Consider the following 17,382-nt stretch of genomic DNA (forward strand, 5'->3'; position numbering starts at 1 on the left):
ACCCGTCGCCAGCACCTATTGGCCGAGAGGCGGGACCTGCGGGGACGGAACCATCGCGGGGGGGACGGGGATAGCGGCGCGGCTCCGCCTCCATGGCCGTGCGCGGCGGGCCGGGGCACGTGCACCTCCCTCTCCGGTGGGCACGGGGAGGGCCCGTCCGTCCGTCCTGCCCCCTTCCCCCGGGAAGCCCTCACCCTCCACCCCACCTCCTCCCGGCACTGCAGACACACAGTTGCCAAACATAACTTTATTGAAGCTTTGGAGGCATCGCGACGGGAAGGGCCTCCGAAACCAAGGCCGAGTCGCCAAAACGGCGCCCAGGCAGCATCGAGGGGCAGGGGGTGAAGCCCCTGAGAAATGCGGAGGAGGAAGGTGCTTGCTCAGCGTGGAAGGACTGGGAGCTTCGGCACACCAGAGGCCACTCACTTTTCTGGCTTCTTGGGCAATGGCCGTCGGAAGAGTAGGATGTGGGGCTCTGCGGGGCAAAAGAGGTGACGGGTCAGGCCGTGCCCCCTGGGCGCCACCCGCTCCCCCGCGGGGCTCACCTGGCTCGTGGATCATGTAGTGGACCCAGCCCTGGCTCTGCTGCACGCCCAGGTTCCGCCACTCCGACTCCGACAGCAGGTGGGTCTTGGGCACCAGCTTGGCGATGTCCTTGGGCAGCATCACGTGCCTGCGCCCCCGCATCTCAGTTAACACCGGGGCACCCCAAACAACCCCTCATTCCCCAGGACGGAGATTCCCTACCGGGGAATGGGACGAGCACCATGACCCGATACAGGACCATTATCGGGCCCGTCCGTGTTACCAGGGCAATTCCCCTCTTGATTCACTAGGGAGCCATGACTCGCCTACCACTCCCCTCCCACTAGCGAGCCGTTAATAGCCTCTCCACCCCACCGTTTTACGTTATCGAGCCATTTCCCTCCCTCGCCCCGGTAAACCTTAACCGAGCTCCCTGCATCTTTATCAAGCAGATGTTACCAGGACCCCTTCCCGCTCCGTACCGGTACTCAAACTCCTCATCATCGTACTTGTCGGAGTAGTAGATCTGTTTGTGCGCCATGACAGGCCCTCCCTCAGCGGCCGTTGGCGCCCCCGCCCCCCGCGGCGCTTTCAAACACCGCCGCCCCTCGCTCCCATTGGCTGGCGCCGCGCCGGGGCGGGGCGGGGCGTTTTCCCATTGGCCGACGCGCGCGCGACGCGGCGAGGCCGTGGCGCCGCTTCCCGCGGGCCGGGCGCAGCCTGTGATTGGTTCGCGGCGTCACGTGACATGGGCGCAGCGGGGCCACGCCGGAGGGGCGCGGGCCGGAAGTGAGTGGCGGCGAGTGTGGCGGGAGTGGGGGGGGCGAGCGCGGGAGCGGCGGAGAGCGGCGGGAGACCCGCGCGTGACCGATGGTGCCCGGTGAGCGCGCGCCGGCCGGGGCGGTGAGGGCGCGCGCGCGCGGATGGAGGAGGGGGGACCCGCGCAGGGCCCGGGATCGAAGGCCAGGCCCCGCGGTGCCCCCGCGTCCGCAGTGTCGCCGGACTGAGGCCGCATCGCTCGCCGCCGCCGCCGCCTTCCGCGGAACGAGTGGGGGTCCTGCCGTAACCGCCCCCGAGACGCCGCCTCTCCGTGTGCTGTGAGGGCCGAGCCGCCCTTCCCAGCTGCCTCGTTTGCCTAGCGTGGGGGAGCCTATCTGTGGGGCAGGCCCGGACCCTCCTGTATGCGGCCCCACGGGGGCTGGAGGAGCCGGTACCGTGCTGTGCTGAGATCTTGCGGTGACCCACCCGACGTGGCGGCTGGTTGTGTGTGCCTGGGGCTCAGGCTTGCATCGCCCCACCCCGTGCTGGTGTAATACACGGGAAGGAGGTGTAGAGGTGCTCCAGGGTCTGGGGAGATCCCTGAGCCCCAAAACTGGCTTGACCTTCGGCAGGGATGGGGCACCGGCTGGGTTTGGAGGGTTCCTCGATCTCTGTGGTGCTGGAGTCTGCCCTCCTGTCATCCTGCCTTCTGTGCTTCAGAGTAAGGCAGCAGTGAGTACCTGGAGTCTACCCAACTGTTGTGAACAGGTAGCTGTTGTCTCTTGCAGATCTGTGTCTGCTCTCCAGCAGTGTGCTGTGTCCATCTGTTCTTGCTTCTTCCCTTGAATCTCTTAGATGGGGTCATCCACACAGACCGTGGTTCCAAGGAAACGTGACCTGGGCCCTGCTTGCCACGTTGGCACTGCAGATGTCTGTGGGCAAAGGGCACTTCTTGTCAGTGCTTGCCAGGGCTGCCTTGGCATCAGCCTGCAACAGGGGCTGAAGATGCCATCTCTTCTCAGCCAAGCGGGGCATGAGGATCCACCCACTGCCCTTTGGAGGGGGAATGCCTTGGCTGGGCCACCTCTGGAGCTGTGCAAAGCCGTGTCCCATCCTCAGGAGGACACAAATGGGCTTTGGTAAGGCTGGGGACTCCGGCTCCAGGTCCAGATGCTCCTTCTCTGCCATCAGCCTCGGTGCCCAGTGTCCAAAGGTTGTCCTGGTTGCCATCTCTGCTTGGCAGTGGTGTGCTGCAGGGGTTGATCTCCATGGCCATTGCCAAGCATAGCCCTCCTTATCTCACTGCCTTCCAAGCTAATGGTGACAGCTGGCACAGGCTGGAGATAAAGGCACGATTGCTGCCAAGCAATACATTATGTCTGCTGCCCTGCACTGCTTCACTGGCCTGGCCTTGATTGCCTTAGCTGGGCAGTGGGAGTGGGATTGAGAAGAGCAGCAGCTCCTGATCTGCTGCTGCTTTGCTTGCCTTGTTTTTCCATCGCAGAGTTTCCTGTCTCTGCCAGCTCAACCCTTCTAGACTCTTTCCATGATTCCTGTCTTCAGTGGTCCCCTGGGAGGAAGGAACACAGCCCTGGGGGCTCTGTGTATAATTTTGCATCAGGGTGCCAGCTGAGGGCGTGGAGGAGGGAGCAGCTCTGCCCCACTGAGTTGCCTTCACTCTCCCTCCTTGTGTGTGGCTTTTCAGTCCTGGTTTTTTGGGCTAGGCAGGGATTGGTTCCGACACTTGTCTTGGGTCACAGAGTGACTCTTGGCCCCTGATACCATTTGCCAGTAGCAAATGGGGGCATGGCTCAAGCAGTGCCGAGCTCAACCTTGTGTTCCTGTCCCAATGCATCCCATCTTCATCTTACTTCCACTGGGAAGAAAGTGGCTTCCAGGTTTCTCTCGCTCTCTGTGTTAGGAGCACATTGCACAGCCCCATCCACCTGTGCATGGAGGAGCAGGGTCTGCCTTTGGCACCACGGCCCCCACCTCAGCGGGCTGGGACAGGGCTGGCTAACTCCCTGTTTGTCCCCGAACCGCAGGTCGGAGTGCCAGACGAGAGGGGCTGTGTCTCTGCTCCCTGCCCGGGGCCTGCCCTGCCCTCCGCCGGCGATGGAGTATGTGGTAAGGACTTCGGTGGAGGGCTAAGTGGCTTCGGTGGTGGATCCTGCCTGCTTCCTCTGCCTTCTCAGAGGTCTCCAGCCTGTTCCCCAGATCTCCACTGGCATCTCCTAATCCCATCTTCAGAATCAAGGGGAGGTTGCGTGCAGGAGTGCATAATTGTTGTTTGATGCTGCTGTGATGTGTGGGGGAAAAAAATCAGCTATTGGCTAGATTTGAGTGTTCTCCTTTGCTTCACCCCTGCCTCAGAGGTTCAGCATTGGCTGCAGTTGGACAGAGGGGGTCTCCTGCCCGGGGCAAGGTTTGTACGTGTGGCCACCTGCACCTTGCTGCGATTTCTTGCCAAACCACTGGTATGTTCCAGCCCTCTGACTCAGCTCCCAGTTTTTTCCAGAGAGGCTGTTGGTAGTGGAGCCCTGAGTGTCTCCACTCTGTTTCTCTTCCTTGCTCCAGGTAGTGTGTGAAGTCTCAGTCTCAGGTCCCTGAAAGTAATCCACATCCCTCTGTTTCTTATGATCCATTGTCTCTCTGTGATGGCAGGGCACATGGAGCAGCTGGGCCAGGACGTGTCCCCAGAGATCCTTGGGGGCAGTTCTTCCAGGTGCCCTGCTCCTACTCTGCTGCACAGGCAGGAGTTCCTGGCATCTGCCTGGCAAGGGGAAGGGCTGTAACCTGTGCTGTCGGGTTTGGGATTGCCTGTTCAGGCAGGGCCAGTGTTCTGCGCCTTTGCACATCTCCAGGTTTGCCTTCTGCACTCAGAGGTGACTGGGAGGGAGCTCTGATGCCCTGGGGTGGACTCTGGGGCTGGGGCAGCTACGATGGTAGCACCTCTGGTCTCTGAGGGCTGGGAGCTGTATCTTGTCACAGGCTATTAAGTGATGTGGATAGACTGGCCTCAAAGGTTCTGAGAAAATCAGGAGTTACTCTAGCTTATAAAAGCAGAGATGTGTCTGAGCAGGGGCTTCAGCTGGGAGGCTCATGAGCTCTTTGCTGTCTGGAGTTGGTGGCTGCCCCAATCCCTGGGGTGGTGGCCAAGGAGACACTCCTGCCTCTTTGCAATTCCCTCTGCTCTTATCCTGAGGAAGCACCAGGGCTCTCAGATCTGCCAGGCCAGGCGAGGCCAGGCTGGTATCAACCAATAGCCAGTCTGTGGTGGGCAAACCCCACTGCTTTGTGGCCACTTGATGCCGCCCAGACAGGCTCCCCTAGCAGCAGGGCTGCACTGGCCCCTCACCGGGCCAGCGACTTCCTGGCTCCGGGCTTCCTGCTTTTCTTCAGAGGAGTGGTGCTGCGGCCACAGGAAGGTCACAGCGCCGAGCAGCCAGCCAGGGGCCCCTGGAGGGGACAAACACTTTGTGGAACAGCCAGCACGGGCTCTCTGAGCCTGTGGGACCACCATGGCTGAGGTGGGGGGGCTGGCGTTCACAGAGCTATTGTGCATGGCCAAGGAGATGTTTCAGTGACGGGCCCACCGTCATGTGCCACATTCTCACATCAAGTAGGTGGCAATTTCTAGCCCTGTTCTGGCTTTCCTTTCCCTGTCCCCTGGCAGTGTGCCAGGCTTTGTGAAGTGGGGCAGGCAGCTGCCAGTACCAAGTAGGGGTACTGGGGAGAGTGGTACTACTCTCCAAGCAGGGAGAGCCTTTTTCTTGGCCTGGATTTACCCAGTTTTGGTTCGGTGGCCAGAGCACCTGGTGATTGGTAAGGGTCTGGTTTGTGGTGTGTCAGGAGGTTGAGTTCTGTCTGAACTCCTTGCCTCATCCCATAGGTGGTGGAGGGGTGGGGAAGAGCTCTGTCCCTAACTGTGGCCAAGGCAGCACAGTCGGGCCCAAGTTTCTGCTGCATGCAAGTGCGTCAGGGTTGGGGAACAGGGGAGACCTGCCCCTGAGCCCCCCGATCCACAGGTGGGAGCTTTGCCCAGCTCCCCGATGTTGAAGGGACCAACTTTGCCCCCGGCACGTTCTCGCCGCCCGCTCCTGCTAGCTCCGCCTGTGACCTTGATTTTTCTGCTCCAGATAAGCCCTGCGTCCCCACCCCTCGCCGGGAGCCCCTCCTGCGCAGCGCCCCAGCCCCAGCGCAGCGGGCAGAGCCTGCCCCGCCGCCTGTGAGTCAGCACAGCTCTTCCGATCAGCCGCAGCCCCTTCATCTCTTCTCCCGGGAGGAACAGCTGGGATGCGGGAAGCAGCAGCGATTAGCTGCAGCCTCTCCCACAGGCTCCCCACCACCACGGCTGGGGAGCCGTGCTGAGCCCTACCTTGCCCAGCGCACAGCCTACCTGTATCCTACTCCTGGCCGTCCTCCTCTTTCTCCCACCAGCCCTCCAGGCAAGATCTGTGCTCACAAAGGACTGCATGTCCCTGTATTCCAGGAAGCTGCGAGCACTGGTGTCATCTCAGCATCGCTGCTCCCCCCGGCAGAGCCCGGCAAGCCAACAGCAGCTGCTCATCACCGGCACGTGGGTTGCGCGGCGCTGGCTGCCACAGAAGGACCTTGTTCCCTCCTGGACAGTGCTCGGAGCAGGGCTGGGATGGGCTTGGATGTGCTCTGTGTCTGCCTCATCTCCGGGCTTTAAATATTCATGCTTTTGATTTTCTCTTAGCGGGCAGCAGCACAGGGGCTGGAGTGAGCTGTGGGGCAGAGGGTGGCCGTGCTGAATCCAGCAGCAGGGCAGAGGGAGCTGGATCTGGACTTGGATGAAGATAATGGGATTTGTTGCTATCCCAGTGTTGGAGTGGCGAGGGGCTTGAGGATCTCCAGGCTGGGGACAGAGCATTCTGAGCTCGCCTCCCTGTGCCAGCGGCTCCCCAGGGTGTCGCTGCGGCCCCATTTCCTCCCTGCTGTGGTGTGCTGCTCTCAGTCTGAACGGATCTGCACATCCTTCCTGACGCCGATCAAGATTGATCGGCCGTGCCTGCGCAGTGCCAGGCAGCCCCTGGACCCACTGCCCAGCATCCCACGCCCAGCTCTCCCTGCCAGCCATGCCGGGCTGGCGTGGACCTAGCGCAGAGCTCAGCCGAGGCTTCTGCTTGGGGGCAGCTTCCTGGCGGCTGCGGGCACTCGGACTCTCTGTGGGGCCCCTGTGAGGCCTGGCTGGCTGCATCCACCCTACTGCCACTCTGGACAGGGCAGCTGTGGCCCTTCTCACTTGTCTCCAGCATGGATCTCCTGCAAAAGAGCAAATACAGCCACCTGCGGAACGAGTCTGTCTCCTCTCCAGAGGAGGCTGTAGCGGGCCTGGGAGTCCCGCCCTCCCCAGTGGAGTCCCTTGCAAGCATGCGGTCTCTGCCTGGTTCCCTGTCCTCCTCCTCCCTCAGCCATGCTGCACCTCTTGGGGAGCTCTCACCTGAGCTGGAGGAGAGCCCTACCACCCTCTGCTCCTTCTTCCCCAAAATGGCCAACCTGAAGCTCTCCAATCCCGCCAACTTGCTCAGCTTGCGGGGCTCTTCAGCCAGCAGCAGCCCAGGGGAAGCTGGTCCCCTTGGGATGCCAGCACTGGTGCCAGGGGGTGCTGCCAGCCCTGGCTCAGTGAGACCTGTCACTGTCTGTTCCCAGGATATGAACAAGCTGAGCTGTGGGAAGAAGACGCGGGTGGAAGGCGGCCAGCTGGGGGGTGATGAATGGACCCGCCACGGCAGTTTTGTCAATAAGCCCACCCGTGGCTGGCTGCATCCTGATGACAAGGTTATGGGCTCCGGGGTCTCCTACCACGTCCGGGTGAGTGCTGGGGTGTGGTCACTGTGGGGATTTTGGGACCTCCTGGTGATGGGATGCACCATGCTCTTTGGGGAAGGGGTGGGGGACAGGGTGGTGTAATGGGTAGTGAGATTCCCAGGGAAGTTAACTGCTGCAGAGCTGGGATGCTTGAGGCCCCAGCCCCTTCCCTGGCTGCATGGGGGACAAACTCCATAGCTAGCCAAGCTCACCTTGCTCTCTTGCACAGTACATGGGCTGTGTGGAAGTGCTCCAGTCCATGAGGGCTCTGGATTTCAACACCAGGACACAGGTGACCAGGTGAGCTCTGCCTCTCCCCAGGGGCTGCTCCTTTTGGGGAGGGGTGAGGAAGTTGTCTGAGTCCCAGGAAAGCCCCTGGTAACATGTGGGGCTTTCAGTGGGGGCCAGGGGCTGCTGCAGCCCATCAAATACTAATTCCAGTGCTCTTTGCCCAGCCAAAGAGCCCCAGCTGGCACTGCCTGAGAGCTTCCACTTTGTCTCCCTGTCTCTCCTGTGCTGATCCCTGTGTCCTCAGTCCTGTGGCTGGGGGCTCTTGGGGCAAGGCAGGCACTGTGGGGACTGACATCTCACTGTACTCCCTGCAGGGAGGCCATTGGGCTGGTGTGTGAGGCTGTGCCTGGTGCCAAGGGAGCCGTGAGGAGACGCAAGGTGAGGCCTGGCTGGGAAGCTGCTGGGGGAGAGTGCATGGCTAATTTGGGCACAGGGCCAAAGACCACATCCCAGCCCAGCTGGCAGTGCTGTGCTGGTCAGCCCAGGGCTCTGATCTCACAACTGAGGCTTGGGCCATGGCCAGTGGTGAGGATAAGGTGCCCATCCCTGCTGTTGAAGCAGTGGGATGTTCCCTGTCCTCCTGCTGCTGGTCTGTTTGGTCTGGGGACCCCCTTCTGTACACTACTGTTTGCCCCTAGCCCTGCAGCCGCTCCCTGAACTCCATCCTGGGCAAGAGCAACCTGAAGTTTGCAGGCATGCCCATCACCCTGACCATCTCCACCAGCAGCCTCAACCTCATGGCCTCAGACTGCAAGCAGGTGAGAATGGGGAGGGGTTGGGTTGGCTTTGGACAAGCAGGAATCCTCATGTACCTCACCCCAGGTCTTGCTGGGGCAGGGGATGCCCTCAGCCTCCAGAAGAAATGTCTGGATGGGTTGTGTGATGAGTGCCCACCTCCCTGCAGTCCCTGGGGCTGAAGAGGTGGGAGGAATATCCCATGTGTTTTGTGGGATCTCTCCTGGAGATGGTGAGACCCAATTCTTCTTGCCTGGGGCCAGATCTCCTGGTTTTGACCCCATTCCTGGTGATGTCCCAGTCCTTTCCTTGGTGGTCTGTGGCTCATAACGAGGATTCTCGAGGATTTTGAATCCTCATGGCAGGCCAGCCCTGGGAGGGGAGGGATGTGCTACCTCTGGGTGAGTGACAAGAAATTCCTGGCTGTGTCCAACAAGCTCTCCACCTTGCAGATCATTGCCAACCACCACATGCAGTCTATATCCTTCGCATCAGGGGGAGACCCGGTGAGTACTCAGGGTCCCCATTCATGCCCTGTGTAGGGGCCTCTCCTGCCCTTTTCCTGAGGTCTTGGGCCCAGTGCTCCCCAGCCCTGTCTCACTGCTGCTGTCTCACCCACAGGACACAGCTGAATATGTTGCCTATGTTGCCAAAGACCCCGTCAATCAGAGAGGTGAGGGTGCTGCAAGGGTCCTCAATGCCAAAACCCCTCGAGGTGTTCAGCTCAATGCAGGGGGGGGAAAGTGGATGACCCATAAGAAAGCTCTGGGGTGTACAGGGCAAGTTCAGGGGTGAAGAACCTTAGTGCTGGAGTTCCACAGTTGCATCCCACCATTTTCTACCCAGCCTGCCATATCCTGGAGTGTCCTGAAGGCTTGGCACAGGATGTGATCAGCACCATTGGGCAGGCCTTCGAGCTGCGCTTCAAGCAGTACCTGAAGAACCCTCCAAAGCTGGTGACCCCGCACGACAGGTCAGAGCAGGGTTGTGTGACAGGGAGAAATGTGGTTTTGGAGAGGGGGATGCAGCTGTGGCTGCTGTCACAGGCTTATCTGTACTGTGCTCTCCCAGAATGGCAGGGTTTGATGGCTCTGCCTGGGATGAGGAAGAGGAGGAACCAGCCCCAGATCACCAGTACTACAATGACTTCCCTGGCAAGGAACCTCCCATTGGGGGTGTCGTGGACATGCGGCTGCAGGATGGGGCTGCTCAGACCCCAAATCACTTGGGTGCCACACTGGTGAGGCTCTGGGCATGTCCTCTTGGGGAGGCACCAACTTGTAAGGGAGATGTAGGGACCCTGACTGGGCCATGGGTTTTGCTGAAGGTTATTCATGTCTTCTTGGTGTCTCTGGCAGCCTGGGGTGTGGGGAGCAGGAAGGGGGATGAGCAGGAAAAGGGGTGGGGGCTCATCACTGCCTCTCCCTGCAGCCTGTTGGCCAGTTATCCAGTGGAGAGTATGACCCCCAGAAGCAGCATGCTCCTGCCCAAGGTAATGTGATGGGTGTGACCAGTCTCCATCCTCTTTCATGGATCCCACTTGCTCCGATGGTGGGCACTGATGGGGGTCCAAGGTGGGCTGAAGCCCTGCTGACCACAGTGCTCCTGCTAGCAGGGAGAGAGAAATACCCAGCTCCAGCAGGCACATCTGGCCGCACAGACCTGTTTGATGACCCATCTTACGTCAACGTGCAGAACATGGACAAGACACGCCAAGCTTCAGCTGCCAGCAACCCAGCCACAGCCAACGGCAGCACACAGAGGGACCTTTTTGACATGAGTGAGTGGCACAGTAGCTGCTGCCAAAGTAGTGAATAGGTGGCTGTGTGCTTGGTCATGGTTCCCCTGCTCCTCTCTCCTTGCAGAGCCCTTTGAAGATGCCCTGCGTGTGCCCCCATCTGTGCCTGTGGGGCTGCCCCCTGCCCAGGTGGTGGCCTCCATGGAGGAGCAGCTGAGAAGGGAGCCCTGGTACCATGGGAAAATGAGCCGCAAAGAGGCTGAGAAGCTGCTGAAGGTGAACGGAGACTTTCTGGTGCGGGAGAGCACCACCACCCCGGGCCAGTATGTGCTGACTGGCTTGCAGGGTGGGCAGCCCAAGCATTTGCTGCTTGTCGATCCTGAGGGAGTGGTGAGTCCATGTAGGGGCCTGGGGATGGAGCTTGGGACAGTGGGGGGAGATTCTAGGGGTTATGAGAACCACCAGAGCATTTGGGTTTTGCACTGCTCATCAGGGGACAACTCCAGGCTGAGTTTGGGGATGGAGAGGGCCTGGTGGAGCACGGGTTTGAGGCTGCAGCCCCAGGTCTGTGCCTTGCCTGTGCCATGGGGGGTGGTGACTGGCCTCAATGGGCACTGACAGCCTCCTGAACACTCCTTTTCTGGCCCATCAGGTGCGGACAAAAGATCATCGCTTTGAGAGCGTCAGTCACCTCATCAGCTACCACATGGACAATCACCTGCCCATCATCTCGGCCGGCAGTGAGATGTGCCTGCAGCAGCCAGTGGAGAGGAGACCGTGAGCGCCCAGAGACCCCAGTGCACAGCACCCCCAATGCACAGCCCTCTGGCCGTGTTCCGTGCCCCAGGGAGCCCTCAGACTCTTCTAGGTGCTCCAACCAGGACTGAGCATGGACTTGGCTGAGGACAGGGCCTCTCTCCTTTCACCACATGGAGCTGGTGGCCATGGGGGGCTCAGGCTGTGAGTGCCTGCAGGGTGGGGAACTGTTCTTGCAAAGTCCCTGCCCTTTCAGCTCCAGCCTCTTCAGAGCAGCTCAGCTCCTACCAAAACCCAGCCCTGCTGTCGTGCCACAGCCGTTCTTGTGCTCACCAGCACGGGCTCAGACTGGCAGGGCTGAGTCCCCCTGAGGCAGCCTGTCCTTCTCTCTGGCCCCTAGGCCAAGGAGGGGGCCCATGGGGGGCTCTGCTCCTCCAAGCACGAGGCCCTCGACTGTACCGGATCACTTTATGTGTTAACTCTGTGCCTTGACCCTGCAGGTCCCACACTCTTATGCAAGGGCAGGGGCTGGTTACAGAGCCTCCCCCATGCTCCCAGCACCCTGTACCCCATCCGTGACATGCTTGTGCTCCAGGACATGTGCCACCACGTCCCCTTCCTCCCTGCCCGTCCCGGCTGGGCACGGGCAACTCTTCTGCACTTCTGGCAGCCCCGGGGGGTTGGCGGGAGGACCCCCCCCTGCATGCACAGTGTAACTCCCCCCAAGCCAAAGCGCAGCCCTGCCCCTCGCAGCCCCAGGGCCCTGGCCCCGCTATACCAAAGGAACTGGCGGTTGTATTAAAGTTGGTATTTCTCTAGGCCCTGGCTGGTGTGAGCTGGGGTGGGGGTGTCACTGTGGGCGGGTGGTTCCGCCTTGTGCAACCCTACGGGCGGTACATTCGTCCTTCTTCTTTCCCTCCCCCCCAGGACCTCGTACGTGGTTTGTCCCGTCTGTTCATTTCACCGCCCTCTTCCCCCTCCCGTCGCGCTGCACTTGGTTAGGTCCGGCCGAGGGGTGGGGTGGGAGTCTGCGGTGATTGACACAGCTCGCGCACTTCGCTCCGCCCCCCTCGCGCGCGCGGTGTGATTGGCCCCGCGTGGCTTCCGGTTCCGGTCGGGCCATGGCGGCGACGCGCGCGCTGTGAGGGCTATGGCGGCCCCGCACGCAGAGAAGCTGGAGGGAGCGGTCCCGGCCCCGCCGCCCCCGCCGGGGCCCCCGCACCCCGCGGGCAGCGCTGCCGCCGGCGGGCCCGGCCGGAAGCAGGGGAAGGCAGGTAAGCGTGGGTGGGCCGGGGTCCGGGTGGGTGGGGGTCGCCCCGGCCCCGCTGACGCGGCCTCTCTTGTCCCCGCAGGGCTGCAGATGAAGAGCCCCGAAAAGAAGCGGCGCAAGTCCAACACGCAGGTAAGGCCGGGCTCGGGGCGGCGCGGGGGCCGGGGACAGGCTCCAGCAATCCTGACCGCCACCTTCTTCCCGCAGGGCCCTGCCTATTCGCACCTCTCGGAGTTCGCCCCGCCGCCCACTCCCATGGTGGACCACCTGGTAGCCTCCAATCCCTTCGAGGATGATTTCGGGGCCCCCAAGGTGGGGGCGGCTCCTGCCCCCTTCCTGGGCAGCCCTGTCCCCTTCGGCGGTTTCCGCATGCAAGGGGGGATGTCGCCGCAGGTGCCCCCTGGTTACGGCGGGGGTCCCCAGCCGCTGCGGAGGCAGGCCCCCCCTTTCGCCCCCGGGCAGATGGGCCCGGCCTTTAGCATGCCTCCCCAGAATCCAAACTACGTGCAGCCGGGGGGCTTGACCTTCGCTGGGCAGCCCTTCAGCCAGCCCCTTGGACAGAACTTTAGCCCCCCGATGGGGCAGCTCATGCAGGGGCCTGTTGCGGGCTTCGGGCCTATGATGTCCCCCACTATGGGGCAGCCCCCGCGGGGGGAAATGGGTCCCGGGCCAGCCCTCAACCCCCCCGGGGGGCCAGCAGTGGCTCAGCGCTTCAGCCAACCCAGCAACCTCTTTGGACAATCGCCCATGCAGCGCCCCGGGCAGAACATGCCACCCCTGCCCCCCACAGCCAGTCCCTTCCCTGGGGCGGATCCCAGCTTCCCTACTAGCAGCGAAGAGGGGGGCAAGAACCCTCCCCCCAGCACCTTCGCCCAGGAGCAGCACTCGGGATCCCCCGCCACTGTCAATGGGGCACAGCCTGGGTTTGCCCCCAACAGTGCTGGCCGCAGTGCCAGCACCCCCGAGACCAATAGCCTGCCACTGCCACCCCCTGGCAAGGCCACCAGCACCTCGGGGCACCAGCCACCACCAGGGCTCGTGTACCCCTGCGGGGCCTGTCGCAACGAGGTGAACGATGACCAGGACGCCATCCTGTGCGAGGCCTCCTGCCAGAAGTGGTTCCACCGAGAGTGCACGGGGATGACCGAGAACGCCTATGGGCTGCTCACCACTGAGGCCTCTGCTGTCTGGGCCTGTGACTTCTGCCTCAAGACGAAGGAGATCCAGTCAGTCTACATCCGGGAGGGCATGGGACAGCTGGTGACCGCCAACGATGGCTGAGCCACCATTCAGCTGCCATGTACAGCTTTCCCCCACTGATTTAGGACCAAACCCCCATTTTTTGTAGCTGTTGCCCCCCTGCCAGCCAGAGAGGCACTGCCATGCACTGGCTGTGGCTGCTCACCGGGCACTGCTTGCCACTGGGACCCACCAGGGGATCTGGGACGGTGCCGGCTCTGCCCTTGTCAGCCCTTTGCTGTGGGCAAGGCTCTGGCCCCGGTGCACCGGCTTTGTGAGGGCTGAGGCTTCCTGGTGCTCCACAGTGCTGCCCCCAGTTAGGTCATTGCCCTTGCAGAGGGCACCTCCTGGGCCATGCAGCAGTCCCGGTGCCCCTTGCTCCGGTGCTCGGGATGATCCCAGTACCCGCTCCCCACCCCACGTCCGTCCGTTTTAGCCAATCGTTAACGGAAATTTTTGTACCGTCGTTATAAAACTCTTAAACGCGCGTGTCGGTGTCTGTCGCAGGATCCGGGGGTGGCGGTGTCTGTGTGGGACCGGGCGGGGGTGCCGTGGGGAGGGGAGTGTTCGGTACCGGCGGGGCCGCGCCCGCTGTTCCGCCCCCCGCTCGCGTCACGGGCCCGCCCTGGCTCGGGGGCGGTGCGGCCCCGGCGAAAGTTCCGGGCCGGACGAGGAGGGTGCAGGTACCGCCCGGGGCACGGGGAGGCGGCTCCGCTGCCAGGCCGGGACCGCCATCGGGACGGGGCTCGGGGGAGCCGGCGCACCTCGGACGGAGCCGTGGGAAGCGGAGAAGAAGGGGTTGTCAGCGGCGGGGCAGTCACTCCCAGAGCGGGTCTGGGTCCTGGGAGGGTGTTGGGGGAAGAGAGGGGTGGGGGCTGCTCCAGACCCCCTTCCATGCTGCCGCTTTGCTGTGGGGCGGTGCGATCCCGACCTGGGCCCCTGGTTTCTCCACGCCAAGCTCTGCGTCTGCCGTCCACCTGCTGGGCGGCATCACCGGCTAAAAATACCCCGCGACAGCAGCTGGTGTCAGTGGGGGTGGAGCCGCAGAGCCGGTGCACCGGGACGGCTCCCTAAAAGCCCCCCAGCCACAGGCTGGAGGGACTGGCTGGTACCGGGACCATGGTTCTCCTGGTCACATCCAGCTGGTGCTGGGAGCTGGGTCATGTCCCACTGTCTGCGTGTCCGCCCGTCTGTCTCCTTGCAGGTTGCACTGGACTGACCCTATGGCGGAGAAATTGGATCCCCGAGATTCAGAGAGCAGCTGGGTGCTGGCAGGCAGTGAGGTGAGGGCTGGCAGCCCCCCAGAGCAGACCCTCACTGCTTGAGATCTCTAGGGCAACATCCCAGAGCTGTGCATCTCATGCCTTGGGGGCTTAAGGCTGCCCCCCAGAGCTGGAGACCCCTGGACACACCTCCAGAGCCTGCCTAAGGCTGCAGGCAGAGTGGGGCACATGGAGGTCAGAGCTAAAGGTGTCTCTCCCTGTGTCCCCCCTTCCCCTAGGGTCTGCCCATTGATACGGTGGGTCCAGAGCAGGACTCAACCTCCCATGGGTCTGACGATGAGGAACTGGAGGAGGAGAAGGATGAAGGCACCAATGAGACAATCACAGGCAGGCAGCCACCATGGGTATGGGGCAAACCTGGTGTCACTTTCCTGTGCCACTGTCTCATCCCCATGCTCTGCCTCTCCCCAGCTGTGACCACCAATGGTGCCACTACCTTTCCCAGCCAGACCTTGTGCCCTGAGGGCAGCAGGCAGGGGGTGAGTCGGAACCAGGAGACCTGGGGCTGAGCTGGAACTGGTGGGCTGCTCCCGACAGAGGGACACCCCATGTGCTGGTGCCTATGTCTGCAGGACCCAGAGGAGTGTGAGGACTCCAAGGAGTGGGCAGTGCCTGCCCTGCATGACTCTGCAGAGCCCAGCAGGTTGGAAGGCAACGAGCAGGAGGAGCCAAATGCTGAGGCTGAGCCACAGCCCTGCCCTGACACCCCCCAAGCAGGTTAGGGCCTCAGAGGGGACTGGCCTGGGGGAATGTGTGCTGGCTGTGTTTAGGTGTAGACCTTCCCTGGAGGTCTCCCCCATCTCCCACTAGGGCCAACAGTGGAGGACGTGTGCTGTACCAGCAGTGACAGTGACATGGAGGGGCTGCGGTGGCGGCAGGGCCACAAGCCCCATGCTGGGCCCCCCACTGTCACCCCTGCCCCACACCAGGGAGCACCAGACAGTGGTGATGATGGGCTCAGTATGAGCAAGTACCTGCTGGGTGCCTTGGCAGTGGTTGCTGTGGGGCTGCTGATCATTACTGGTAAGTGGGGGGTCCCAGTGGCTAAGGCCCCAGGGACTGGGTAGGGTCCAGACATCCCCCTCATTGTCCCCTCCTCTCCCCAGGTGGTATCTACGACGTGGCAGATGGTGAGTACAGGTGACTAACCCACCCAGGCAGGGGGACATCTTGCAGCACTCTGGATATTCAGACCCATGTCCTTCTCTGCAGACCCTGTGGAGAGTATGAGGAGCTGGGACTTTGCTGCTGGGGAGCAAGAGTCTCTGCTGTCCATAGACAGCAATGTAAGGAGGGATTTCAAGCCCTGAGTGAGGGCAGAGGGTGTCCTCAATGCCCTCAGGGCTCCCAACCTTCCTGTCCTCCAGGACTCTGAGCAGAAGCTCCCTCTGCCAGATGCTGGGGACTCACAGAGTGTGCAGTCCATGAGCCAACTCCTGGACAAGCTGGCCAAAGAGAACCAGGAGATCCGGCTCATGCAGGCAGAGCTACAGGTTGGTGCCCAGTGCCATGTCTCAGTGCTGTGTCCTGGTGCTGCTCTCCCGCTGCCACCTCTTTCACAGCCCCCCACCCCTGCTCTAGGCCCACAAGGAAGATCTGCGGGCACTGCTGCACAAGAGTGAGGGTGAGGCAGCAGCAGCCGGAGCGCAGCAGCAGAGCCTGGCCGCGGAAAACGCGCGGCTGCGCGCGGCGCTGGAGCGGGAGGTTGCCGCGCTGCGGGAGGCCCGGGCTGAGCTGCGGCGCCTGCAGGCTCCAGGGGCACCAGGCAGCCCCAGGGAGCCAACAGCAGAGCAGCCACGTGCCACAGGTGCACCAGTGCATGGCAAGGCTGCGGCACGGCGGCACAGCAGTCTGGAGTCGTTGCGGCGGGAGCTAGCGGACACCCTGGACCGTGCGCGGGGCTCTGGGGATCACAAGGGGCTTGTGGAGGAGCTAAGCACCCTGGAGCAGCACCTGGCCCAGGTGCTGGAGGCAGAGGGGTTGGGATCCTTCTCCACACCCTGGAAGAAGCCATTCAAGGTGGAGAAGGAGAGCAAGTGGCACAAGCAGCATGGCGCCAGGGGGTCCCCCCATGAGCAGGAGAGGAGAGAACATGGCAAACCCCACAAGAAGGATCCCCGAACCCCCCGTGAGCACAAGCCAGGCAAACCCTGGGGGAAGCCGTCTCACAGCCACCCCCATCACAACCACCCCCAGCATGGTTCCCATGAGTTGCCCTGGCTCAGGCGGTACCGGGCACCACAGGGCTGTTCTGGGGTGACTGACTGTGCCCACAAGGAAGGCCGGGAAGTGCTTGGGGCTGCACTGGAGCCAGTGCAGAAGGTGCAGTTCCTGCAACTGCTGGAGAGCTTCATGGGGCAGCTGGGCTTGGGGAGACAATTTGGAAGGCTGGCACCACAGCTTGATGGAGCCTTTAGAGCTGATGGTGTCTTTGCCCATGACCGCCTGCGGTTTGTGGATTTTGTGGATGATGTGGAGGACCTGCTTGAGGACGTGGCATGGCAGGAGTGGGGCAACAAGGAGGCAGTTGATGGCTTTGAGGAGTACATGCTGCGGCACTACAGCGGGTGAGCTGGGGTGAGTGGTGCTGGGGGGTCCCCCAGGGATTCCCCCCTCCTGCACCTCATCACACCTCCCCTTCTCTTGCAGCACCTCCGGGAATGTGTGGAGCCAGAGAGCCCCGAGGCAGCATGGCACACGTGGGTAGAGCCAAGGGGGCAGTAGTGGAGGAGTGTAGTGTGCCAGCACCCCCAGCAAGGGCTCCCCACATGCTGTTTGTGGGGGTCTGGGAGCTACCACTGTACCCTGTAGGGCCAAGTAGGGCCACATCCCCAACTAAATGCACTGTGTGATGCTGCACTGCCACCATGAATAAAGTCACTACTGGGCAGAGCTGTGTGGGTGTGGGGAAAATGGTGCTGGGGGTGAGGGGAAGGGAGGGTGCTAAGGGA

At 62.3% G+C, this 17,382-nt stretch overlaps 4 protein-coding genes across 9 annotated transcripts; 3 read left to right on the forward strand and 1 right to left on the reverse strand.

Moving 5' to 3' along the window:
* Positions 1-232: 232 nt before the first annotated feature.
* On the reverse strand, positions 233-1,115 carry CKS1B (CDC28 protein kinase regulatory subunit 1B). Its single transcript, XM_033082786.2, has 3 exons — positions 1,008-1,115; positions 546-673; positions 233-475 (listed from the first exon to the last, which is right to left on the reverse strand). The coding sequence occupies exons 1-3, from the start codon at positions 1,064-1,066 to the stop codon at positions 423-425; spliced, it is 240 nt and encodes a 79-aa protein (XP_032938677.1). The 5' UTR covers positions 1,067-1,115; the 3' UTR covers positions 233-422.
* A 118-nt stretch (positions 1,116-1,233) lies between these two features.
* On the forward strand, positions 1,234-11,457 carry SHC1 (SHC adaptor protein 1). 6 transcript variants are annotated; one of them, XM_033082783.1, is made up of 13 exons: positions 1,234-1,314; positions 6,961-7,122; positions 7,349-7,419; positions 7,725-7,788; positions 8,049-8,168; positions 8,598-8,651; positions 8,767-8,818; positions 8,992-9,118; positions 9,217-9,385; positions 9,577-9,637; positions 9,758-9,925; positions 10,011-10,273; positions 10,536-11,457. In XM_033082783.1, exons 2-13 carry the CDS (start codon positions 6,964-6,966, stop codon positions 10,662-10,664), a joined length of 1,437 nt encoding a protein of 478 aa, XP_032938674.1. In that variant the 5' UTR covers positions 1,234-1,314; positions 6,961-6,963; the 3' UTR covers positions 10,665-11,457. The 6 variants fall into 6 exon arrangements, with proteins under 6 accessions (XP_032938674.1, XP_032938675.1, XP_032938672.1 ...); XM_033082784.1 differs by lacking the exon at positions 1,234-1,314 and adding an exon at positions 1,336-1,405; XM_033082781.2 differs by lacking the exon at positions 1,234-1,314 and adding an exon at positions 1,521-3,411 and having other exon boundaries at positions 9,761-9,925.
* A 332-nt stretch (positions 11,458-11,789) lies between these two features.
* On the forward strand, positions 11,790-13,635 carry PYGO2 (pygopus family PHD finger 2). The gene is made up of 3 exons (XM_033082785.1): positions 11,790-11,913; positions 11,992-12,041; positions 12,117-13,635. Exons 1-3 carry the CDS (start codon positions 11,790-11,792, stop codon positions 13,188-13,190), a joined length of 1,248 nt encoding a protein of 415 aa, XP_032938676.1. The 3' UTR covers positions 13,191-13,635.
* A 121-nt stretch (positions 13,636-13,756) lies between these two features.
* PBXIP1 (PBX homeobox interacting protein 1) lies at positions 13,757-17,321 on the forward strand. Its single transcript, XM_033083027.2, has 11 exons — positions 13,757-13,831; positions 14,353-14,431; positions 14,650-14,758; positions 14,843-14,910; positions 15,004-15,148; positions 15,242-15,454; positions 15,538-15,561; positions 15,644-15,717; positions 15,799-15,924; positions 16,013-16,998; positions 17,081-17,321. Exons 2-11 carry the CDS (start codon positions 14,372-14,374, stop codon positions 17,136-17,138), a joined length of 1,863 nt encoding a protein of 620 aa, XP_032938918.1. The 5' UTR covers positions 13,757-13,831; positions 14,353-14,371; the 3' UTR covers positions 17,139-17,321.
* Positions 17,322-17,382: the final 61 nt, after the last annotated feature.

Source organism: Catharus ustulatus, chromosome 30 (assembly GCF_009819885.2).
Source record: "Catharus ustulatus isolate bCatUst1 chromosome 30, bCatUst1.pri.v2, whole genome shotgun sequence".
Taxonomy (NCBI): Eukaryota; Metazoa; Chordata; class Aves; order Passeriformes; family Turdidae; genus Catharus; species Catharus ustulatus.

Bases quoted from the DNA above. Each gene is read 5' to 3' on its own strand.
- SHC1 (XM_033082782.2), top strand. From the start codon at position 6,565: ATGGATCTCCTGCAAAAGAGCAAATACAGCCACCTGCGGAACGAGTCT. The intron at 7,789-8,048 runs GTGAGGCCTGGC...GTTTGCCCCTAG, and splicing joins GAGCCGTGAGGAGACGCAAG to CCCTGCAGCCGCTCCCTGAA. The intron at 9,119-9,216 runs GTCAGAGCAGGG...GTGCTCTCCCAG, and splicing joins CTGGTGACCCCGCACGACAG to AATGGCAGGGTTTGATGGCT.
- PYGO2 (XM_033082785.1), top strand. From the start codon at position 11,790: ATGGCGGCCCCGCACGCAGAGAAGCTGGAGGGAGCGGTCCCGGCCCCG. The intron at 11,914-11,991 runs GTAAGCGTGGGT...TTGTCCCCGCAG, and splicing joins CCGGAAGCAGGGGAAGGCAG to GGCTGCAGATGAAGAGCCCC. The intron at 12,042-12,116 runs GTAAGGCCGGGC...TTCTTCCCGCAG, and splicing joins GGCGCAAGTCCAACACGCAG to GGCCCTGCCTATTCGCACCT.
- CKS1B (XM_033082786.2), bottom strand. From the start codon at position 1,066: ATGGCGCACAAACAGATCTACTACTCCGACAAGTACGATGATGAGGAG. The intron at 674-1,007 runs GTACGGAGCGGG...GCGGGGGCGCAG, and splicing joins GATGAGGAGTTTGAGTACCG to GCACGTGATGCTGCCCAAGG. The intron at 476-545 runs GTGAGCCCCGCG...TTTGCCCCGCAG, and splicing joins CTACATGATCCACGAGCCAG to AGCCCCACATCCTACTCTTC.
- PBXIP1 (XM_033083027.2), top strand. From the start codon at position 14,372: ATGGCGGAGAAATTGGATCCCCGAGATTCAGAGAGCAGCTGGGTGCTG. The intron at 14,432-14,649 runs GTGAGGGCTGGC...CCCTTCCCCTAG, and splicing joins GGGTGCTGGCAGGCAGTGAG to GGTCTGCCCATTGATACGGT. The intron at 15,718-15,798 runs GTAAGGAGGGAT...CCTGTCCTCCAG, and splicing joins TGCTGTCCATAGACAGCAAT to GACTCTGAGCAGAAGCTCCC.